This window comes from Podarcis cretensis (genome assembly GCF_951804945.1).
Source record: "Podarcis cretensis genome assembly, chromosome: 8".
Lineage (NCBI taxonomy): Eukaryota > Metazoa > Chordata > Lepidosauria > Squamata > Lacertidae > Podarcis > Podarcis cretensis.
Genome location: NC_137177.1, coordinates 3,796,578 through 3,821,681, shown reverse-complemented (window position 1 = coordinate 3,821,681; position 25,104 = coordinate 3,796,578). Strand labels below are relative to the sequence as shown.

Genomic DNA, 25,104 nt, shown 5'->3' with positions numbered 1-25,104 from the left:
CCACCCAGCCTCTGCTTAAAGACTGCCAAGGGAGTTAGTGCCACGGCTGAATGTCTCTTACCATCAGAAAGTTTTTCCTAGAATCCTAGAATCCTAGAATCATAGAGTTGGAAGAGACCACAAGGGCCATCGAGTCCAACCCCCTGCCAAGCAGGAAACACCATCAGAGCACTCCTGACATATGGTTGTCAAGCCTCTGCTTAAAGACCTCCAAAGAAGGAGACTCCACCACACTCCTTGGCAGCAAATTCCACTGTCGAACAGCTCTTACTGTCAGGAAGTTCTTCCTAATGTTTAGGTGGAATCTTCTTTCGTGTAGTTTGGAACCATTGCTCCGTGTCCGCTTCTCTGGAGCAGCAGAAAACAACCTTTCTCCCTCCTCTATGTGACATCCTTTTATATATTTGAACATGGCTATCATATCACCCCTTAACCTCCTCTTCTCCAGGCTAAACATGCCCAGCTCCCTTAGCCGTTCCTCATAAGGCATCGTTTCCAGGCCTTGGACCATTTTGGTTGCCCTCCTCTGGACACGTTCCAGTTTGTCAGTGTCCTTCTTGAACTGTGGTGCCCAGAACTGGACACAGTACTCCAGGTGAGGTCTGACCAGAGCAGAATACAGTGGCACTATTACTTCCCTTGATCTAGATGCAATACTCCTATTGATGCAGCCCAGAATTGCATTGGCTTTTTTTCCTTTCCTTTTCCTTTTCCTTTTCCTTTTCCCATCACCCTCCTCACCCCTCACCCCACCTTTGTGTTAGAATTCCAATCTACTCAATTGCCATTTCTTTCCACTTCTATTACTTTCTTTCACACACGTTTAACCCAATTTTCTGCTTCTTTTTCTATTACACATTGTTATCCATCTTATTTAGTATTTCCATATTTAAAATGGAACTTGTTTATTCTAATAGGAGTTCTGATTTTTCAATATGGTTTTGCAAGTATCCTTTAAACACCTTCCAGTCCCTCTCTATCTTCTCTTTTGAGATCCTTCCAATTTTTCGCAATCAATAGCCTTGCGGCTGTTGTTGTTGTTGTTTAGTCGTGTCCGCCTCCTCATGACCCCCTGGACCAGAGCACGCCAGGCCCTCCTGTCTTCCACTGCCTCCCGCAGTTTGGTCAAACTCATGTCTGTAGCTTCGAGAACACTGTCCCACCATCTCATCCTCTGTTGTCCCCTTCTCCTTGTGCCCTCCATCTTTCCCAACATCAGGGTCTTTTCCAGGGAGTCTTCTCTTCTCCTGAGGTGGCCAAAGTATTGGAGCCTCAGCTTCAGGATCTGTCCTTCCAGTGAGCACTCAGGGCTGATTTCCTTCAGAATGGAGAGGTTTGATGTTCTTGCAGTCCATGGGACTCTCAAGAGTCTCCTCCAGCACCAGAATTCAAAAGCATCAATTCTTCGGCGATCAGCCTTCTTTATGGTCCAGCTCTCACTTTCATACATCACTACTGGGAAAACCATAGCTTTTACTATACGGACCTTTGTTGGCAAGGTGATGTCTCTACTTTTTAAGATGCTGTCTAGGTTTGTCATTGCTTTCCTCCCAAGAAGCAGGCGTCTCTTAATTTCGTGGCTGCTGTCACCATCTGCAGTGATCATGGAGCCCAAGAAAGTAAAATCTCTCACTGCCTCCATTTCTTCCCCTTCTATTTGCCAGGAGGTGATGGGAACAGTGGCCATGATCTTCGTTTTTTTGACGTTGAGTTTCAGACCATATTTTGCACTCTCCTCTTTCACCCTCAATAAAAGGTTCTTTAACTCCTCCTCACTTTCTGCCATCAAGGTTGTGTCATCTGCATATCTGAGGTTGTTGATATTTCTTCCGGCGATCTTAATTCCGGCTAGGGATTCATCCAGCCCAGCCTTTCGCATGATGAATTCTGCATATACGTTAAATAAACAGGGAGACAAAATACAGCCTTGCCACACTCCTTTCCCAATTTTGAACCAATCAGTTGCTCCATATCCAGTTCTAACTGTAGCTTCTTGTCCCACATAGAGATTTCTCAGGAGACAGATGAGGTGATCAGGCACTCCCATTTCTTTAAGAACTTGCCATAGTTTGCCATGGTCGACACAGTCAAAGGCTTTTGCATAGTCAATGAAGCAGAAGTAGATGTCTTTCTGGAAGTCTCTAGCTTTCTCCATAATCCAGCGCATGTTTGCAATTTGGTCTCTGGTTCCTCTGCCCCTTTGAAATTCAGCTTCCACTTCTGGGAGTTCTCGGTCCACATACTGCTTAAGCCTGCCTTGTAGAATTTTAAGCATAACCTTGCTAGCGTGTGAAATGAGTGCAATTGTGTGGTAGTGTAGCACCCTGCTTGTGGTTAACGCTTAGCTGGAATGAAATATTCAACGCAGCAATAGAGAAATTAAAATAGTAATTTATTTGTCAGACAAATAAATATGAGGCACAGTGGTATATGGTTACCAAGCTCTGGCCTGGCCTCTTGCCATTCTGGCCAGCACTTATATTTCCTTAATCCAGCCCCCTTGCTCCTCCTGTGGCTGCCTCTGTCCAATCAGCCTGGTTGAAATTCCTATTGGCTGTTTGCTAGAACCAATCACAAAAGATACACCCATTTCCTCTCGCCCTTTTATGGGAATCAAAAAGCTATATATTCTTCTATCTATAAATGACAAATAAGTAGTAATATATCTTACATGTGTCTCAACAAGGAATCTTAATTACCAGCTCACCTCTTGCCCTCCTTGCCCTATTGCCTTCCAAAACAGATGATTAATCTTGAATTTTTATCTTAAGCATATGTCAAGGATTTTGAGTTCACATCAACATTGAGAGATCTCCTTCATTTGAAGGTTTCTAAACAAAAGGCCTGACAACCATATATCAGGAGTGCTTGATGGCGTCTCCTGTCTAGCAAGGGGGGGCTGGTGGCTGATGGCCCCTGTGATCTCTTCCAACTATATGAAATAAGAATCTAGCATTTCTTAAATCCTTTGCATAATTATATTTAAGCTAATATATTTAATACATAAATAACCTTTTAAAAAGAAAAGAAATCTTAAAAGGATCTTAGTTTAAGAAAGAAACAGCTTTAGAAAAGACTTCCCAAAAATGTTCTGTTTCTGCCAGCCAGACCAGTTGCTTTTTCACTGCTCTTGACCTTTTTAACCTTAGGAAGAAGATATGGCTCATTTTACTATTTATCCACTCTTAATTTGTAGGGTCAGTGTAACCTTGGCTGTCAGCCTGTAATTCCCTTTTTACGACTTTGAGAATTGATTTCTGCTATAAATCAGGGGGGGCCCTTGTCTAGGAGTAAAAACATTTTGCCAAGGTTTTTTAGGCAACTGGTCTTCTGCCTGGCATAAAACATTTTAAGCTCATTTTTAAAATACAAGCCCTGATTAAACATATAAGCTTTAATAAAAATGCAAGCTTATGATTAGATGCCTCAGTAGTTGGAGCATTCTTTGGCACTGCCCTTCTTTGGGATTGGGATGTAGACTGATCTTCTCCAATCCTCTGGCCAATGCTGAGTTTTCCAAACTTGCTGGCATATTGAGTGTAGCACCTTAACAGCATCATCTTTTAAAATTTTAAATAGTTCAGCTGGAATACCCTCACTTCCACTGGCCTTGTTATTTGCAGTGCTTTCTAAGGCCCATTTGACTTCACTCTCCAGGATGTCTGGCTCAAGGTCAGCAACCACACTACCTGGGGTGTACGAGACATACATATCTTTCTGGTATAGTTCCTCTGTGTATTCTTGCCACCTCTTCTTGATGTCTTCTGCCTCTGTTAGGTGCCTTGCGGCTACTGTTGCATATAAATATAATGTCTTGTCTTCTTCCTTTCAACTTCCTGGTACTATTCCCAATAGAAAACCTTCTGATGTTTTCCTAAATGAATATCTGAACATTTTTTTCATTTTGTTGTATATTGTTTCCCAAAACTGTTTGATGTTTAAACAATTCCACCATATATGCATCATAGTACCTTTTCCAGTGTTGCATCACCAGCAGACATTGCTACAATTTTTATTCATTTTTGCTATTCTTTCAGGTGTTAAATACCATCTATGTTGCATTTTGAGGTAATTTTCCTTTCAAAATATAACACAGTGAATTTCATATCTTCTTTCCACAATTTTCCCCATTGTTCAAACATAATATTTTTCCCAATATCTTGTGCCCATTTAATCATAGATGCTTTAACCAGTTCATCCTTTGTTTCCCACTTCCTGATGTTCAGTCGGAATTTCCTTTTTTGCAACTTGAAGCCCTGGGTTCGAGTCCTACCCTCCAGAGCAGCAGAAAACAAGCTTGCTCCTTCTTCCATATGACAGCCCTTGAGATATTTGAAGATGGCTATCAAATCATATTGGCTATGCAAGTCTTTGACTATGTCAACTATGCTTAAAATTCTACAAGGCAGGCTTAAGCAGTATGTGGACCGAGAACTCCCAGAAGTGGAAGCTGAATTTCGAAGGGGCAGAGGAACCAGAGACCAAATTGCAAACATGCGCTGGATTATGGAGAAAGCTAGAGACTTCCAGAAAGACATCTACTTCTGCTTCATTGACTATGCAAAAGCCTTTGACTGTGTCGACCACAGCAAACTATGGCAAGTTCTTAAAGAAATGGGAGTGCCTGATCACCTCATCTGTCTCCTGAGAAATCTCTATGTGGGACAAGAAGCTACAGTTAGAACTGGATATGGAGCAACTGATTGGTTCAAAATTGGGAAAGGAGTACGACAAGGCTGTATATTGTCTCCCTGCTTATTTAACTTATATGCAGAATTCATCATGTGAAAGGCTGGGCTGGATGAATCCCAAGCTGGAATTAAGAGTCCACCATCCCTCAGACCATGTGGTTGGCTGGACTATTTTTTTTTGGGGGGGGGGGGGTTATGAACAAATTCCTGTGCCCCACAAATAACCCAGAGATGCATTTTAAATAAAAGCACACATTCTACTCATGTATAAACATGCTGATTCCCGGACTGTCTGCGAGCCGGATTTAGAAGGCGACTGGGCTGGATCCGGCCCCCGGGCCTTAGGTTGCCTACCCCTGTCCTAGTGTGACGCTCTAACCACTACACCACACTGGCTCTTAATCAGGAAATTTCCCTCCACCGCACCCTCAAAAAGTGCCTGGGAACTTTTTTGAAAGCTGAATTCTCTTTGTTTTTGTTTTTTAATGGCGCTTTTAAAAAAGAAAAAAAGAAACCTTTAAGCTGTCTATGTCTGGTAACCTTTCTATTGGATGGAGTCAAAGCAAAGCAAATTGCCTTTTCAGTTGAAAACGGTTCCTTGTGCTTATGTCCCATTGAAATCGAGCCTTTTAAAAGAATTTAGCTGCGGCATCAATGCTTTTTTTTTAAAAAAAAAATTAAAATCCTGAAATCCAACGACACCCACAATTTGAAATACTTGCCGAAAACAGGAGGGAAATATCTGTTTACAAATAAGAATACTCATGTGCAAACATGTAAAGCAAACACCAGCAGGGCGAGAATTTATTTGGCCGTAATTGGGGAGAGGCGAGTGAATCACCGTAGGACTCTTGTAAAGTTGACATCCCCAAAGAGGAAACAGATAAAACGCACCTTTACAACCATATCACTCAATCAGAACATGTCTGAAACCACAAAAGCAACCACTGTGTCACAGATCTTTCCCTCAGAAACAGATAAAAAATTTTAATAGTGGTTTGATCGCCAGAATTTACACAGAACCAGGAAGGAAGTGAGCACCCAAATCTCATTCTGCCTTCTTAATCTGATTCCCACCTCCCAATAAAAATCGAAAGACACAATACACAAACACAAACCCTATCAATTTGTTTAAGCTCTGCAGTCATAAGAACCTGGTGTCGCAGATCCTAGCCTGACACTCTAACCACTATACCACACTGCCTCTTAATCAGGAAATGCCCCCCACCCCTCGAAAAGTGCCTGGGAACTTTTTCACTTTACAATTAAGAATACCCGTTTGCATTTTTGTAAAGCAAACACCAGCAGGGAGAGAGAATTTATTTGGCCATAATTGGGAGCGAGACGAATGAATCACAGTCGGATTCTTGAAGATTTAACAGTCCAGAAAAGGAAGCAGATAAAACTCACCTTTACAACCAGCTCACTCGATCGGAACATCAAAACCACACGCCGGAAACCACAAAATCTATCCCTTTGTGACATATCTTTCCCATAGACACGGATATAATTTTTGCAAGTGGTTTGATCTCCAGGATTTAAAGGTAAAGGTAAAGGACCCCTGACCATTAGGTCCAGTCGTGGCCGACTCTGGGGTTGCAGCGCTCATCTCGCTTTACTGGCAGAGGCAGCTGCCGTACAGCTTCCGGGTCATGTGGCCAGCAGGACTAAGCTGTTTCTGGCGAAGCAGAGCAGCACACGGAAACGCCGTTTACCTTCCCGCTGGAGCAATACCTATTTATCTACTTGCACTTTGACGTGCTTTCAAATTGCTAGGTTGGCAGGAGCAGGGACCGAGCAACGGGAGCTCACCCCATCGCGGGGATTTGATCCGCCAACCTTCTGATTGGCAAGTCCTAGGCTCTGTGGTTTAACCCACAGCGCCACCCACATCCAGGATTTACACAGAGCCAGAAAGGAAGTGAACATCCCAGTCTCGTTCTGCTTCCTCAATCTATTTCCCAACTCCCAATAAAGGTTGAAAGACACAGCGCATGCACAAACCCTTTGAGTTTGTTTAAGCTCTGCAGTCATAAGGCCATAAGATCAGGCCAGCATCCTGTTTCAGGCCAGCATCCTGTTCTCCCAGTGGCCAAATACCTCTAGGAACCCAGGTAGACTGCCTCTGGAGCTGGAGGCTCTATAAGAAGACCCTGCTGGACCAGGTCGATGGCCAATTTGGCCAGCATTCTGTTCTCACAGTGGCCGACAAGGTGCTCGAATGGGAAGCTCAGAAACAGTATCTGACCACAAAAATGCTCTCACCTCCTGGTATTCAGAATTAAGGCCTCTGTCCGTAGAGGCGGGGCATAGCTGCTGTGGCTCTTAGCCACTGATAGTCACGGGTAAGTCTTATCCTCTGTAATCCCACCAGCGGCGTAGCGTGGGTTGTCAGCACCCGGGGCAAGGCAAATAATTTGCGCCCCCTAACCCGAGGCGAGGCAAGGCAAGCAATTTGCGCCCCTAACCCCTAACCTGCCGCCGCTGCCAGCTTCTTCTTGCTGCTGCCTGGGCTGGGGTATTTACGGTAAGGTAGCCACGGTGGCGGCGGCAGGTCCGTGTCAGGTGATCTGAGGTGAGTTGCCGCTGGTGCTGCCGCCCAAACGACACCGCTTGCCCGGAGGAGGAGGAGGGCAGAGAGGCGAGGAAAATGCAACATGGCCCAGCAGCTGCAGTAGCAGCGGCGGGGCTGTGAGGAGGGGCTGCCTGGCGTGCCCTCCGCGGCCCTGACACGCGGGGACCGCGGCGAGCGCTGAGAGCCGCTGCCTGCCGGACGCCTTCAGCCCGGACGCGCGCACAGCTCGTCGGTTCCGCGAGACATGGGGCTCTGCTACAGCCTGCGCCCAAGGCTCTTCGGCGACTCCGGAGGCGGTGAGCGCACCCCCCCAGATGTTGCGCCCGGTGCGGCCGGCCCCCCTGCACCCCCACGCTACGCCACTGAATCCCACATATCAAATGAAATCAAACCACCACACAGAAGTTGCAGGTGGTGTTTTAGGTGGTCGATCTGTTCTTAGCCATCTACAGAGCATGCATGCAAATATATAATCTCTCTTTCGTCCATGCAGGTGGGTGTGTCTTTTAAAGTGGTTTGTGGCCATAATAACCAAAAGGGAACCAGTGCCACACCTAGGTTTACCACCGACTTTCCTTCTACACTTCAGGATCTCCTGGCACAGGATTCCTACTCTCTCGGGGCCTAGTTTTAAAAAGTGCTATTCTCTTCCCCAGAGCATCCCTGACAGCAGGGTTAAGGAAAGCAACAGCTCCATCTGTCGGTGCTTGAAAGAAACACGCAGCAGACTTCAATGCGGTTTAGCGCAGTACAATTAACTCTAAGGCACTTCAAAAGGCAGGCTTCTCGGCAGTGTGGAAGGAAAGGCTCTGTGGTGTTTCGTCGAGGAAATGAAGGAGGCGTGAGTGGCTTCCTAAGCCAGTGGCTAAAAAGAAATATCAACGAGGTGGGCTTCAATGCCCTTCAGCGCTGCTCAAGTAATTCTAATGCACTTGGAAGGCTGACTTGCAAGATGAGAGGCTAATGAAGACATAAACTGAAATATATGGTATAATAATAATAATAGTGGAAAGAGTGTCATTGCACATGTGCAGAGTGCCTTTCCCTCACCACCGCTGAGTAGCCAAAGCTGACTCCCACTTATCTGGGGTTTGAAGTGTGCCTCGATTTCGGTCAGCCCATATAACATCTCCTGTTTTCAAAAATTAGCACTAGGTTTTTCCCTGATGGCGGGGTATGGAAAACACTGTTTTAAAAACACAACATTTGCAAAAAGCTGTGGCTTCTTTCGTGCTAGGAGCGCACGGGAGCCAATGCAACGTCTTTTGGGTGAACACACAAACACTCACTTCCACACCTACAGCCACACGCGAGACGCATGCCTGGACCAGACGTGTGTTTCAGACCTAAGAACGATGCGTCATAAATAAAAGAGGGAGGGAGGGAGGGAATGATGGGGTGGAGGGCAGGAATGCTTTTCAAAAGGCCCTTTTTTAGTGCAGAAACAGAACATGCCTTGTTGGGTCATCAGAAGAAGGGGGAAACACATAGGCACGCCAAGGTCCGGCCCCCCCAACCTGGTGCTCTCTTTGGAGTTCTGAGTTCGAAACAGCTGGCGGGGACCAGATCAGGGAAGTCTGGGGACCAGTCAGGGAGCAGGACTCTTTAATGGATAGTCAGTGGACGTCTGCCCCACCCCTCTGCAGATGGAGGGTCTCCTGATCCCATCAGCGTCCAGAAAAGGGCAGCCCCTGACCCCAGCCCCCACAGAGGGCAGCCCCCAGACTGGGCCTGGCAGGGATTTTTCTGTCCGCCATTCTTGCATGGGCAGCTGGGAACAAGGCAGCCCTGTCTGCGTCTGGATTTCAGACAGGAATGTCTCTCTCGGACAGGGGCAAATTCTTGGCTTCTTCTTGGTCTCTGTGCTGGGCCTCTGGTCTCCCCGCACCGGGGAGTTTGCAGCTGCTGAAATAAAACCACATGCAACAGGTTTGGGGGGTGATGCTGGTGAAATAAAAAAAAAATAAGGTCTTATATATATAATAAATGTTCATAAATGTACCAAGCAAACACGTACATAACGATATAAACCACATGCCTGAAGCAGCACAGGAAAACAGCCCTGAAAACCATTTTGACTCCCAAAATGAGCAAATGATTTCTCTTGCAAGGTCAAAGGAAAATGGACAAGCCTCCCCATTGTCCTTTCCTTCACAAATCCTGTCTTGAGGGTATGTCTGTGTATGAATAGGGTGAGCCTGTGAGCTGGCTCAGGAACTAAGTATTTATCATTACAAAAGACTGGCCAGGCTCCCCAGGGTATCCAATCAAGTGAGCATTAACAGGTGACCTGCCACACAGGAGATAAACAATGCACTCAGATTTCTGTTGTAGACCGCTCTTTCTGTGATGTAGGTATGATGTATCTGGGGCGGGGGTGGTCTTGAGCTACACCCCTTCTGTGATGTACGTATGATATTTCTGGAGGTGGTATTGGACTCCAGGGCGGGCAATTTAAAATGTCTATGTAAGGGCGGGCACACCTTGGTTCGAGGTCCCCCTCCTTTCCTGCATGTGAGGGGAGCACCCTGTTGCAACAGTTAATAAAGATCAGGCTTACAAGCTGCTTTGCTTCTCAATATTCTCTGGTTGGCCTCTGTTCTTTTCTCCGACCGATGGAGAACCTGCAAAGGACTCTATAAGGGCTCTTGTGTCCCCCATAAGGAAATAAGGGCAGATTTTCGTTTATTACACTGGAGAGGTCCGGAGGTGCCAGTCCCCAGCAGACCTGCTGACTTTCCAGAATTCTGCACTGCAGGAGAGAATTGGGCAGATAAAGGGCTGATTTAAATAGGAACGTACCTTATGGTGCTCCTTACGCCACGCCAGGGCTGAAGCAACAGCGGCACCTACAGGCAGCTCAGGACATTGCTAACCCAATTGTAACATTGCCCTCTCTCCCTCCCTCCATCCCGAAGCCGGGGGGGGGGGGTTATGCTCTGGCCCCACCCACCATCTAGAGAACTAAGGGGTGCTGGTCAGGTGTGAAATATGCTCATAAAAGCACGGTGCCCCTCCAAATCAGACTGCACTGCTCTGAGTATGTAACTTCAAGCATTGCCAACTGAGCTCGCTACTTTTCCTCTGCCCTCCCCATTCCTCTTTCCTCTTGCGTCTTTTCGATCGAGAGCCTGCAGGCAAGGTTTGCCTGACCTTTCAATCTCCTAGGACACCTGAGAAGCTTTACAAGTAAGGAATAATGTTATGAAACCACCTGGGTCAGAGTGTTGGTCCATCTAACCATGTTGTCTACTCTGGCTGGCAGCCGCTCTCAGTCTTTCCCTTCACGTTCTCCCAATGGACCTTTGTTTTTAATTTGGAAATGCCAGGCTTTTGCATTAAATGTAGGCAATCTCTCCCCCCAGAGGGAGGGAGGCTAAGGCCTCTTTCCTATTGTTGCCAAATGCCACACAGAGACCGTGCTCTCGTGTACCTACATTGGTGTGAAAGGCGTCAGGCTTGGCTCCCGGGGTCTCCTCTTGGCCCCAGTCCGGTGGCTCCTGGGGAAAGGAGAGACAGGTAAATCTTTTTTTATCTTTTTTGGCAATTTTATTTATTTATTAACGTTCTTATGTTACATCGGTAAAGAATATCACATCACAGTACAATGCTTATTTATCATATAATTTTCAACATGTATACAAAATTTATAAACAAAGTTTATATACCAAAAGATAACAAAAAAGGAAGAAAAGAAAAAAACAAGGACAAAAAATTCATATCTGTATCAACACTTTGGACTTCCTGTCTATCCCATTGTATATTCCTTTTTTACAATTGAATGTACTCTTATTATTGTATATTTCTTTAGGTAAAGGTAAAGGGACCCCTGACCATTAGGTCCAGTCATGGCCGACTCTGGGGTTGCGGTGCTCATCTCGCTTTATTGGCCCAGGGAGCCGGCGTACAGCTTGCGGGTCATGTGGCCAGCATGACTAAGCCGCTTCTGGTGAACCAGAGCAGCACATGGAAACACCGTTTACCTTCCCGTCGGATCAGTACCTATTTATCTACTTGCACTTTGACGTGCTTTTGAACTGCTAGGTTGGCAGGAGCAGGGACCGAGCAACGGGAGCTCACCCCGTCGCGGGGATTCGAACCGCTGACCTTCTGATCAGCAAGTCCTAGGCTCTGTGGTTTAACCCACAGCGCCACCTGCGTCCCCAGTATATTTCTTTACATTTTGTCTGATACATTCCTATATCAATATGTACCCTTGGTCTTATTTCTCAACTCAGTCTCTCTCCAACGTCAATCAAATGCTAGCATAGATAGCAAAACTTTGCTGTATTTTTGAACATATGTTTTATATCTATCCCACTGTTCCATAATTTTTTGTTTTGAATTGCCTCTCAGGCTATTTGTCAACTGCGCCATTTCAGCAAATTCTTGTAGCTTGTTATGCCAATCTGTTATTGTCGGGGCTTCCTGTTCCTTCCACCCCTTTGCCACCAAAGTACGAGCTGCAGGCGTTGCATATAAAAATACCTCCCTAATGGCTTTCGGGATGTCCCTGGAGAGACAGGTAAATCTAGCGACCAAGCTGTTTCTAAGGAGGCATCTACAGAGATGGGGAAACTGGGGTTGTCCCTGGTGAATTGGGAACACCGAGCTGTCTCTAGGGGGCAATAAAGGCAGCTTCATGATTCATGCGTTGGATTCATCAAAACTGGATTACCGCAGTTGCACTCTACTTGCAACTGATCCAGAACGCTGCAGCACAATTGCTGGCAGGAACAGTGCTGGATTTACATATAAGCTAAACAAGGTTAGGGCCCCACTCTCTTGGGGGCCCCCAAAAAATTTAAAGGAAAAAGAAAATGGACGTACATTTCCAAAATATAAGATAAAAAACAAATAAAATGAAACCTACATACAGCAACAGTGTTTTGTGTTATGTAGGTTCCTGTGATGTAAGTCACGAAATTAAAATATGCCTGCTTCTTAGGAGAAAAGCAATGACAAACCTAGACAGCATCTTAAAAAGCAGAGACATCACCTTGCCGACAAAGGTCCGTATAGTTCAAGCTCTGGTTTTCCCAGTAGAGATGTATGGAAGTGAGAGCTGGACCATAAAGAAGGCTGATCGCCGAAGAATGGATGCTTTTGAATTCTGGTGCTGGAGGAGACTCTTGAGAGTCCCATGGACTGCAAGAAGATCAAACCTCTCCATTCTGAAGGAAATCAGCCCTAAGTGCTCACTGGAAGGACAGATCCTGAAGCTGAGGCTCCAAGACTTTGGCCACCTCATGAGAGGAGAAGACTCCCTGGAAAAGACCCTGATGTTGGGAAAGATGGAGGGCACAAGGAGAAGGGGATGGCAGAGGACGAGATGGTGGGACAGTGTTCTCGAAGCTACCAGCATGAGTTTGACCAAACTGCGGGAGGCAGTGGAAGACAGGATTGCCTGGAGTGCTCTGGTCCAGGGGGTCACGAAGAGTCGGACACGACTAAACGACTAAAATATCGCTGGTTTGCTCATTTCTATATCAATTGCTTTGATAAAATATGTATTTTGTTATGTGCAAATGGCTTTAAAGGTAAAGGTACCCCTGCCCGTACGGGCCAGTCTTGCCAGACTCTAGGGTTGTGTGCTCATCTCACTCTATAAGCCGGGAGCCAGCGCTGTCCGCAGACACTTCCGGGTCACGTGGCCAGTATGACAAGCTGCATCTGGTGAGCCAGCGCAGCACACGGAACGCCGTTTACCTTCCTGCTGGTAAGCGGTCCCTATTTATCTACTTGCACCCGAGGGTGCTTTCAAACTGCTAGGTTGGCAGGCGCTGGGACCGAACGACGGGAGCACACCCCACCGCGGGGATTTGAACCGCCGACGATACGATTGGCAAGTCTTAGGCGCTGAGGTTTTACCCACAGCGCCACCCACGTCCCCAGCAAATGGTTTTAGATACCTATTAAAGGTAAAGGTAAAGGGACTCCTGACCATTAGGTCCAGTCGTGACCGACTCTGGGGTTGCGGCGCTCATCTCGTTTTCCTGGCCGAGGGAGCCGGTGTACAGCTTCCGGGTCATGTGGCCAGCATGACTAAGTCGCTTCTGGCGAACCAGAGCAGCACACGGAAACAACGTTTACCTTCCCGCCGAAGTGGTACCTATTTATCTACTTGCACTTGGACGTGCTTTTGAACTGCTAGGTTGGCAGGAGCAGAGACAGAGCAACGGGAGCTCACCCCGTCGCGGGGATTCAAACCACCGACCTTCCGATCAGCAAGTCCTAGGCTCTGTGCTTTAACCCACAGCACCACCCGTGTCCCTTTAGATACCTATTAGATCCATAATTTACCATATTGCATATATTCAACACAAAAAAACAGTGACAATTTGTTGTTGGCAAAGTACAGCTGGACATATAAAGGGCCCCATTACCTTCAGGAACTTAGGGCCTCATCAAATCTAAATCTGGCCCTGGGCAGGAAGGTAGCCTTGGCAACACCTGTGCTCAGAGATCTGCTCTGCTTCCCAATGGCCACAGTCAAAGTGCTGCTATTAATATATAAAGCCCTGAACAATTTGGGACCAGTTCACCTGTGAGATCTGCTTATCCCAAGTACCTCCCCCTCAACCGCTTCGATCTATGGAAGTGGCCCTGTTCCAGCTGCCACATAAGACCCCATTCCACATTTGTAAGAAGTCAGTGTTTTAGTGTGGCAGCACCTGCACTCTGGCACCAGGCAAATAGAAGTTGATGCATGTTTTTATTGTTTATTTTATCTTCCGAATGTTTTAAAGAGTTTTCATGGTTAGTTCTGCTGTTCTGGCCGTTCCCTCGCTGCGAGAAGCCAAGTTACAGGGAACCAGGCAGAGGGCCTTCTCGGTGGTGGCGCCCACCCTGTGGAACGCCCTCCCACAAAGAGAAAAACAACAACTACCAGACTTTTAGAAGACATCTGAAGGCAGCCCTGTTTAGGGAAGTTTTTAATGTTTAATTGTTGGCTGGGGAAACCCAGCCAGATGGGCAGGCTATAAATAATAAATCATTATTATTACTATTATTATTATTCTTATTCTTATTCTTATTATTCTTCTTCTTATTATTATTATTATATACCACTTACCTCTCACCTTTCAAACGTTTCCGCCGAGGCCTGGAAAAAGAGGAAAACATATATTTACACAAGCGGAAGCAGATGGATTAGTTGAAGCTGATCTGGTGTGTGTGCCTCCCGTAGAAAAAGCACCCAGTCCGGCATCCTGTTTTCGAAGTGGCCAAATATCCCTAAGAACCTAGGAATGTAGATAGACTGCCGCTGCAGCTGGAGGTTCCACAAGGACCAAAGAAGAGCCTGGCTGTTGGATCAGGCCAATGGCCCAACTAGTCCAGCATCGTCCATGAATTTGTCTCTTTCTCTTCTAAAGCCATCCAAGCCGGTGGCCATCCCTGCTTCCTGTGGCAGTGAGTTCCATGGTCTAACTCTGTGCTGTGTGAAAGGAGCCCTTCCTATAACTGTTCTGAATTTCCAGCTTCATTATATGTCCATGAGTTCTAGTCTTATGAGAGAGGGAGACGAGAAATTGCCACTTCCTCCATGCCACACATGCGAAACATGCTCTAAGTGTGATTTGACGAATGATCTTATGAATATCTACACAAGTTTGGAAGGCAGAATAGCCTGGTGTGGGTACAAAACACAATCCTTTCTCAATAATAATAATAATAAAATTTTATTTATATCCCACCCTCCCCAGCCGAAGCCGGGCTCAGAGCAGCTAACAACAATAAAATAATACAACATTCTAAAATCAGTTCATTATAAAATCAGTTCAAATCGAATTAATGGCAACCGTTGGGCTAGAGTTCTGTGAGGATTACCGAAGGAGGGGGTCAGGCTGTGCCTTGGCCAAAGGCCTGGTGGAACAGCTCCGTCTTGCAGGCCCTGCGGAAAGATGTCAAGTCCCGCAGGGCCTTAGTCTCTTTTGACAGAGCGTTCCACCAGGCCGGGGCCAGTACTGAAAAGGCCCTGACTCTGGTTGAGGCCAGCCTAACCTCCCTGTGGCCCAGGACCTCCAAGATGTTTTTGCTTGAAGACCGTAAGGTCCTCCGTGGGACACACCAGGAGAGGCGGTCCCGTAGGTACGAGGGTCCTAGGCCATATAGAGCTTTAATATACTTAATTTTGCTCTAGTTAAATTATGAAAAGTCAAATTAACAACGAGTGATTCTGTTGAAATCCTTTTCTCCTGTGAGGACGTGTCATCTGGCCCTTGCGAAAATCCGGACAGCGCCTACTGGATCTAAACTGCAACTCCCTATCTCTCTCCATGTCACTGTGCCTGGAGGCACTAATGGAATCACAGTCACTAGGGAAATCACGTGGCGTATTACCACCAGCACATCTTCTGGTCTGTTTGTTCTTGTTTTTATCATTGTCACTGAGCCACCAATATACGTTGTTGTGAGCATAATCATTTTTGTCCCCGTTGAATTTCTGCGCTTTCAATTACCTGACCTCCTCCGTGAAGGTCTTTAGATCCTTCTCTATATTCTGCATCAATTTGTCCACTTCCTGAGTTTTTAGTTGAGCTTTCAGATTATCCGATACCATACTTATTTATAAACTTCGACCATATCACTCCTTCCTCTTTTCCCCTCCTGAAGAGTCCCAAATGCACATTTTCTAAAATTCAGGGAATGGGTAGATATGGGAGAGCAAGAGGGGAAATACTCTGCACGTGCTCAGGGGCACTTTTACAAGTGCACCATACATTATAGGGATGAGCTGTGGTTTGGGAAATAGGTTCTGGGGTGCAGCGAGAATGAGCCGTGGCATGAAACGGAACCCTTCCCCCCCCCCCAATTTTTTTTTAATTTTTTTTTGGTTTTCACAATATTATAAACAAACAAACAAACATAAATCATAGCCTTACTGAAAATTAAGTTAAGTTAAGTGACTTCCTCACTTCCCCTTGGTTGAATTTCATTGCATGTCCTTTTAACGGTTTTCCAAATCCCAATTCTTATGAAATTTAACTTAAACATTAACATCCTTAAATCTTCACCTTATGGAATTAAACATATCAATTCATCACTTAACATAAATAAAATCCTAAGCCAATTAAGTATCTGCAAGCTATTTTCAATTAATTTAACTTAACAAATTTAACTAGATAATCATTAAATTTATTCCACTCTTCCTGATACTCCTCCTCCTTCTGGTCGCGGAACCCTTTATGCCCCTCCACCCCCCACGCCCCGACATCCAACTGCAGACCCTCCCCTCCAAGCTGGCTCCTTCTTGGCCTTTGTCTTACCTGCAAGAGCAACGGGTATGCTCCACAAACTTCATTTCTTTCTGCTGCGTCGTGCCCAGGATGGGGCTCACCCGGACCACCTGCCAAGGGGGAAGGGGACACGTCACCTTCCACCAGCTGCACCCACTCCAGCTCCCGTCCTCCCCAGGCACCTGCACCACTAGACGGCGGAGACAGTGTGCTGGGGAAGACTGAACTTTGGGCCTCATCCAGCCAGACATACCTGCTAGGCTTCTCGCCAAATCCTGGATCAGATCCAATGTTAGTCATACACTAAACTAGCCAAGGGATGGTTTCCCCATATGTACTGGGAATGCCCAGCGGCAGCGGCATAGCATGGGTTGTCAGCACCCGGGGCAAGGCAAGTAATTTGCGCCCCCTAACCCGGGCAAGGCAAGTAATTTGCGCCCCTAACCCCTAACCTGCCGCCGCTGCCAGCTTCTTCTTGCTGCTGCCTGCGCTGGGGTATTTACGGTAAGGTAGCCACAGCGGCGGCGGCGGGTCCGTGTCAGGTGATCTGAGGCGAGTTGCCGCTGGCGCTGGTGCCCAAACGACGCCGCTTGCCCGGAGGAGGAGGAGGGCAGAGAGGCGAGGAAAATGCAACACGGCCCAGCAGCTGCAGCAGCAGCAGCGGCGGCGGCGGGGCTGTGAGGAGGGGCTGCCTGGCGCGCCCTCCACGGCCCTGACGCGCGGGGACCGCGGCAAGCGCTGAGAGCCGCTGCCTGCCGGATGCCTTCAGCCCGGACGCGCGCACAGCTCGTCGGTTCCGCGAGACATGGGGCTCTGCTACAGCCTGCGCCCGAGGCTCTTCGGCGACTCCGGAGGCGGCGAGCGTGCCCCCCCAGATGTTGCGCCCGGTGCGGCCGGCCCCCCCTGCACCTCCCACGCTACGCCACTGCCCAGCGGTAAAGGAATTATGGAATAAAATCCTAAAGGTTATTAATGAACTGTTTAAAGTGAAGCTTTCAATAGACTTTGATTACATGACAATGGGTATACGGCTATAGAGAAAGGGGACCAGTTTACCTTCAAAGCTATTATATCAGCGGGAAAGGCAACGATAGTTGTAGGTTGGGAAGATAGAGGGAAATGGACAGTAGAGGCATGGAATAGTTATTTTTTTTGAACTTGTTCAGTTGGACATTGTCGCAGTAACGTCACAGGAAACAACGTGGAAGGTCAAGTCAACCACGATCAGGAACAGATGGAACCCCTATCTTCAATGCATAAAAACTACTGGAACAAAAGACATCTGGTGGAAACGAAAGACGCTATGCCCGTGGCTGAGGATAATTGTTTGAACCCTTCCAATGGATATGGATATGGGGGTGGGGTGGGAAGGGAGGGAGGGAAAGGGAAAAAATGTACAGGGAATTTAAAAATTGGAAGGAGATAATATAATGTATGTAAAAATCCCGAAATAAAAAAAAGAATATATATATACCACATGGTCTGAGGGATGGTGGACCGGCCTATGCGGGGGGGGGGGGGGGAGGCTGAAAAAGTCATACGGATTCGACCCATTGGCATCCATCGTGGAATCACCGAGTTGGAAGGGGCACCCGAGGGTCATCTAGGCCAACCCCCTGCAATGCATTCATGACTGATTGCCATCCAGCCACTTCTTATAAACCTCCAGGGAAAGAGAACCCAGCACCTTCCCCGGCGTTGAACAGCTCTTTACCGTCTTGCCTAAGGTTTTGTCGGAATCTCCCATCTCGTATCTCAAAGCTATGGGTTCGAGTCCTAACCTCTGGAGCAGGAGAAAACAAGCTACCGTATTTTTCGCCCCATAGGGCGCACCTAGTTTTTTTTTGGGGGGGGAAATAAAGAAAAAAAATTATTTTCCCCCCAGGCACGGGGCTGGGGTGGGGGAAGCCCGAGCTTCCCCCAACCCCAGCCCCCAGAACAGGCTGCTATCCGCAAGCCTAGGGAGCCCAGCGGGAAGTCGCGCCGGTCTCCCCAGGCTTGAGGATATCTGCCTGAAGCCCGGGGTACACTCCGCTGAGCTCCCCAGGTTTCGGGCTCCAGGCTGCTGTCCGCAAGGCTTGGGGAGCCCGCCAGGAACTCCCGCGGGCTCCCAAGGCTTGCAGATAGCTTCCTGAAGCCTGCATTCGCCTCATAGGACGCACACACATTTCCCCTTCATTTTTGGAGGGGAAAAAGTGCGTCCTATAGGGCGAAAAATACGGTAGTTCCCTCTTCCATGGGACAGCCCTCCAGACATGCAAAGATGGCTATCATATCACCTTTCAGTCTCCTCTTTTCCAGGCTCAGCGACCTCAACCATTCCTTGTAAGACTTGGGAGGTTCATCTGCCATGAGTTCTTTAGTTGTGATTCCTGCATTGACTGGGGGGTCGGCTACATGACCTCTGGGGGATCCCTTCCAATCCTACAGTACTATGAGCATTAAGTGTGCCTCTGGTTTTACATGTAACTAAGCAACTGTGAGTCTGGGACCCTGAGCAGACCCCAGTCGCTGCAATAAGTGGAGTGAGGTTGAGGGAAACCGCCAGAGCTTTGCAAGACGACGATGTTAAGGAAGGGCTAAAGGTCCGATTCCTGCTTTGCAGGGGGCTGAGCTGGATGACCTTTGGGGGTCCCTTTGAACTCTACAATTCCGTGATGCCTCTGTGGTTCTAGGACTCGGGGCAGGGCAGCAGCCCTTTCCCCACAGGCGCACCTGCAAGTCGATGGTCCGGGTCTCCACGGCGATGCACTCCAGGCTCTCGTCTCCACAGCAACCGGCACATCTCCAGAGAGGGACGCAGGGGGGCTTGAAGATGTGCTCAGCCTCGTGGGGGAATTCGCTCAGGATGTCCACCAGGGTCTCCCGGGCTCGGCAATAGCTGCGGCTCCAGACCTCTTCGAAGGGCACCACTGCAGAACATATAGTCAATATCTATATGAAGCCGCTGGGAGAGATCATCAGGGGGTTTGGGCTGGGTGTCCATCAATATGCAGATGATACCCAGCTCTACCTCTCTTTCAAATCAGAACCAGTGAAGGTCCTGTGTGAGTGTCTGGAGGTGGTTGGAGGATGGATGGCGGTTAACAGATTGAGGTTGAATCCTGACAAGACAGAAATACTGTTTTTGGGGGGACAGAGGGCGGGTGGGTGTGGGGGACTCCCTGGTCCTGAATGGGGTAACTGTGCTCCTGAAGGACCAGGTGCGCAGCCTGGGCGTCTGGACTCACAGCTGTCCAGGGAGGCGCAGGTCAATTCTGTGTCCAGGGCAGCTGTTTATCAGCTCCATCCGGTACACAGGATGAAACCCTCCCTGCCCGCAGACTGTCTCGCCAGAGTGGTGCATGCTCTAGTTATCTCCTGCTTGGACTACTGCAATGCTCTCTATGTGGGGTGACCTTTGAAGATGACCTGGAAACTGCAACTAATTCAGAATGCGGCAGCTAGACTGGTGACTGGGAGCGGCTGCCGGGACCACATAACACTGGTTCTAAGAGATCTGCATTGGCTCCCAGTATGTTTCCGAGCACAATTCAAAGTGTTGGTGCTGACCTTGAAAGCCCTAAATGGCCTCAAAGGCCCAGTATCCCTGAAGGAGCATCTCCACCTCCATCATTCTGCCCGGATGCTGAGGTCCAGCGCCGAGGGCCTTCTGGTGGTTCCCTCATTGCGAGAAGTGAGGTTACAGGGAACCTGTCTGGGCCTTCTCGGTAGTGGTGCCCGCCCTGTGGAACACCCTCCCACCAGATGTCAAGGAAATAAGTAGCTATCTTATTTTTAAAAGACATCTGAAGGCAGCCCTGCTTATGGAAGTTTTAGGTGAGCTCCCGTTGCTTGGTCCCTGCTCCTGCCAACCTAGCAGTTTGAAAGCACGTCAAAGTGCAAGTAGATAAATAGGTACTGCTCTGGTTTCGGTGTTCCATAGCACCAGAAGTGGCTTAGTCCTGCTGACAACATGACCCGGAAAAACTGTCCGTGGACAAACGCCAGCTCCTTCAGCCTGTAAAACGAAATGAGCACTGCAACCCCAGAGTTGTCTGTGACTGGACTTAACTGTCAGGGGTCCTTTACCTTTTTATGAAATCTAAATGGAACTCCAGCCAGTAATCTGGCCAAAGCATTTTGGACCACTGACATTTCCATTTTTGACCAACTGAAAACCCCACGTGGAGCACATTGCAGTGATCCAGCCTGAAAGTTACCAGTGCCTGGAGTTCAGTGGCCAAGTCATCTCTGTCTGAATGGGGCTGTAGCTGGCGAACAAAACGCTCTTTGCCACTGGCTGCAAACTTTGCAGTTCGGAAGGTTGTGGCTTTTCCACGTGGGAAAGGCAGTGAGTTTTTCAGAAAGGGGAAGGTGGGGACAAGAAACTCACCTCCTGCTGGCTGCTCGGAAGTCAACACCGGCTGTAAGTGAACAGAGAACCAGTTAGAAAGGAACCCCCTTGGGTGGGGTCTGCGATAGTACACTGAGGTCCAGCTCCGAGGGCCTTCTGGTGGTTCCCTCACTGCAAGAAGCCTAGTTACAGGGAACCAGGCAGAGGGCCTTCTCGGTGGTGGCACCTGCCCTGTGGAACGCCCTCCCACCAGATGTCAAGGAAATAAACTACTACAGTGGCACCTGGGTTCTCAAACACCTTGATACCCAAACAACTTGGAACCCAAACAACTTGGAACCCAAACATGCTCCATTTTGAGTGTAACGCTTCTGATTTGAGTGTTATGCTGAGGTCTGTCTGTTTTTGCTATTTTGCATTTTTGTTTTTGTGGCTTTTCTTGTTTTGGTTTTGTGACTGTGTGAAACCCAATTCAGCTACTAATTGATTGGTCATGTGACTGCAGTACATTGTTTATTGCTTTCATTTCATGGATCAGTGGTCTCGTTAGATAGTAAAATTCATGTTAAATTGCTGTTTTAGGGGTTGTTTTTAAAAGTATGGAACAGATTAATCCGTTTTGCATCACTTTCTATAGGAAAGTGCACCTTGGTTTTGGAACGCTTTGGTTTTGGAACGGACTTCTGGAACGGATTAAGTTTGAGAACCAAGGTACCACTGTATCTGACTCTTAGAAGACAACTGAAGGCAGCCCTGTGTAGGGATGTTTTAAATGTTTGATGTTTTATTGTAGGTAAACCTTAATTCTAAAGCAGTTCTTTTAAAACTATCTAGAAGCTGCTGTACCAGGGAAAGCCACTAGATGGCGGTCCACCGTTACAATTAAAAGTTAGCTTCATCTCAAGGGAAACAATCGGCTGGTTTTCGGGGGCAAAAATTATTGTCTATAATCATTTTATGCATTTTATTATTCCATAAAATTAATACACCGTTTAATTGTATAAAAATAGAGATTGACAGCAGTTTACAAAAAAACCCAATGAAATTAGCCATAAGAGGAACTGACGACAATAATTTGAGTCTTTCAAAAAATTAAAAGGCTAAAAACAGGATAAAAACAGTTTAAAACTCGCACCAGCTTTCTAAATATCTGGGCAAAACGGCATTAATTCATTTATTTACAGGCTACAGCTCGTCTCGCCATACTTTTGAACGTGCGCATGTCCACGTGCAGGGAGAGTCTTGCCCTGGAATTTCTTAAATAAATTAATAGCTTTGCCTAGTGGTTAGAATCCCCCACTCGACCGTGTTGCTGCCTCTCAGCCTAACCTACCTCGCGGGGTTGTTGTGGGGATTAAATGAGGACGGGAGGCATGCAGGCGGAGCTCCTTGGAGAAACAGGTGGGACAGAAATATGGTAAATAAATAACAATAAATAAATATATTTTTAAGGCAAAGACCTTCTCCTTTTCTCAGGCTTCCGAATCAATTCGAGCTGTTTTGCCTCCGCTGGGTTTGATGGTTTCTCTGCCGCCTCTATGGATATTACTGGGGCGCTGCATATTTTCCCCTACTTTTAACTTGGTTTATTGGCTGTTGCTTAGAAGATGGAGCGCATCTCGTTTCGGCTGATCCGGAGGACAGGACCCAAACCAAACAAGAAAAGGCGAATTCAAGCTAAACATGAAAAATACCTTCTGGCCGGGACAGGCGCAGAGCTGCCCTTCGCTGGAGGCTCATAAGCAGAGGCGATGAATAAGGCAATGAAATTAATAATGTCTAATAAATACAAAAAACGTTCGCTAATGAATGCCCGCCGGGTTGATTCATCCCCATACGGAGAAGAAATCTGTGCCCCTGCTGCCAAAAAAACCCCGCTTTGCAAGGACCACGGCGCGCTCTGCCTGGGACAGAAATAGTTTCTTGCCTCCTTCCAAACTCTCTGCACCCCCAGATGTATTTTTTAAAAATACGCAAGGCTGGATAGTTCAGGGGAATTTAACACCCGTCTCCCGCTGGCTCTGCCCACGGCAACAGCGAGGCGAGGCTTCCTGGGACACATGGCAAGACCTTCGTGCTGGGGAGAAGGCTGGTCTTTTTATTCCCTTTTCCACTTTTTGAAGACGGCATGCAGGAGCCCCGAGGCCTGGAAGAGACCCCCGCGGCTTTCCCTCCTCCTCCAGACCCCACCCGGTGCCACCCGGAGGCTCTTTTTACCTGAGCGCACAAGAGGGCGATTGCCACCAGGTACCCAGGGACTGGCATCCTCTTCGTCCTGGATCTGCTCGAGGAGCGGACGATGGGTGCTGGGGCAGCGAGGTCCAGGCTCGCCCAGCTCCGGAGTCAGCAGAGGAGGGCATCAGCCAAGCCGGAGGGGGACAAGCGGGTGGCACCGACCGGGCGCTCCATGGATGGCAGCGGCTAGGGAGACCTTTATTTTGACCCGCTTCTCCTGGAAGTTGGAAGCAAATAAGAGGATGGACGAAATGAGGGAGGGAGAGGCTGGCCGAGAGTGTTGGGGGGGGGGGTGAGGCTGGGAGGCGGGGGGGGGCAGGAAGGGGCAGAGGGAAGCGGGATCAGGGCATGTCCTGGAGAGAAGGAAATAAAGTTGGAGCTCCACCCCAGCTGGAAAAAGGAGGGGCTTTCAAAGGCAGGCTGCCCCCCCCCCGCCGTCGAAGCTCCAGCTGGAGCCTCTTCAGGGCTCTGTCTGTGCTCAGGGCACCGGGGGTGAGGCTGGGGGGGGGGGGAAACCTAGCAGAGGCTAGGGAAGGATCCCTGCGCCCTGGCACGGGCAGCGGCCCCTGCGTGCGTCTTGGCGCACGCACACGGGGCGCTCCTGTGGCCAAGCAGGTGGAAGAGTCTTGTGGCATCTGAAAGGAGGGCGGTGCCAGTGTTGTGCGGTGGTCAGAGCGGGGGTTCGCAAAGCGGGCCGTGGCGCCCCCTGGGGGCGGGATTAACCGAGGGGCGCTGGAAGTGGTGATTTAAGAACCCTGCTTTGTTGTTGTTGTTTAGTCGTTTAGTCTTGTCCGCCTCTTGTGACCCCCTGGACCAGAGCACGCCAGGCACTCCTGTCTTCCACTGCCTCCCGCAGTTTGGTCAAACTCATGCTGGGAGCTTCGAGAACACTGTCCCACCATCTCGTCCTCTGTCGTCCCCTTCTCCTTGTGTCCTCTGTCTTTCCCAACATCAGGGTCTTTTCCAGGGAGTCTTCTCTTCTCATGAGGTGGCCAAAGTATTGGAGCCTCAGCTTCACAATCTGTCCTTCCAGTGAGCACTCAGGGCTGATTTCCTTCAGAATGGAGAGGTTTGATCTTCTTGCAGTCCATGGGACTCTCAAGAGTCTCCTCCAGCACCATAATTCAGAAGCATCAATTCTTCGGCGTTCAGCCTTCTTTATGGTCCAGCTCTCACTTCCATACATCACTACTGGGAAAACCATAGCTTTAACAATATGGACCTTTGTTGGCAAGGTGATGTCTCTGCTTTTTAAGATGCTGTCTAGGTTTGCCATCGCCTTTCTCCCAAGGAGCAGGCGTCTTTTAATTACGTGACTGCTGTCACCAACTGCAGTGATCATGGAGCCCAAGAAAGTAAAATCTCTCGCTGCCTCCATTTCTTCCCTTTGTATTTGCCAGGCGGTGATGGGAAGAACCCTGCTAAAGCGGCTTTATTAAGCCAGACGTGTGGAAACTGGTTATCACTTCCTCAAGGCCACCCATTGCATTGAGAATGTGCTGAGTAGGGAGTTAGTCCCCAATGATGTGGAATGTTAAGACTCTTGCTAAATGACTGTCAGATTTTGAAAGGCGGGGGCTGCTGGACTGAGTTCATCTGTGCTGTTGTATTAGTTAAACTACATCATTTAGATTGGAATCCGAATAAAGGTGCAATTAATCTTCCCTGCTTTGAATTTTATTGGGCTATTGTCTTGCTCAGTGGGTCGTGGAATCTGCAATTTTGAATAATGCTTTTTATAGGGTGGGTGGGGCTCTGGGGCATGAGTTTATGGAATCGAAGGGGTGCCTGAGTTTGAGAGCCACTGCAATAATAATAATAATAATAATAATAATAATAATAATAATAATTTATTATTTATACCCCGCCCATCTGGCTGGGTTTCCCCAGCCACTCTGGGCGGCTTCCAACAGAATATTAAAATACAATAGTATATTAAACATTAAAAGCTTCCCTACACAGGGCTGCCTTCAGATGTCTTCTAAAACTCTGGTAGTTGTTTTTCTCTTTGACATCTAATGGGAGGGC

The 25,104-nt window shown here is 47.9% G+C and overlaps 1 protein-coding gene and 1 long non-coding RNA gene across 3 annotated transcripts in view; one reads left to right on the top strand and one right to left on the bottom strand.

Moving 5' to 3' along the window:
- LOC307221404 overlaps positions 1-24,740 on the top strand; it is a 28,687-nt gene extending 3,947 nt beyond the window's left edge. The window contains exon 2 of the long non-coding RNA XR_013841373.1: positions 24,477-24,740. This is a non-coding gene — a long non-coding RNA (uncharacterized lncRNA). The remainder of the gene's footprint in view (positions 1-24,476) is intronic.
- On the bottom strand, positions 5,467-23,358 carry LOC307221339 (snake venom vascular endothelial growth factor toxin HF-like). Of its 2 annotated transcripts, none has more exons than XM_079985794.1 (8): positions 23,059-23,358; positions 20,881-20,911; positions 19,221-19,417; positions 16,536-16,615; positions 14,342-14,371; positions 10,704-10,766; positions 7,620-9,210; positions 5,467-7,042 (listed from the first exon to the last, which is right to left on the bottom strand). In XM_079985794.1, the coding sequence occupies exons 1-7, from the start codon at positions 23,104-23,106 to the stop codon at positions 9,072-9,074; spliced, it is 588 nt and encodes a 195-aa protein (XP_079841920.1). In that variant the 5' UTR covers positions 23,107-23,358; the 3' UTR covers positions 5,467-7,042; positions 7,620-9,071. The 2 variants fall into 2 exon arrangements, with proteins under 2 accessions (XP_079841920.1, XP_079841921.1); XM_079985795.1 differs by having other exon boundaries at positions 7,620-9,171; positions 23,059-23,354.
- Positions 24,741-25,104: the final 364 nt, after the last annotated feature.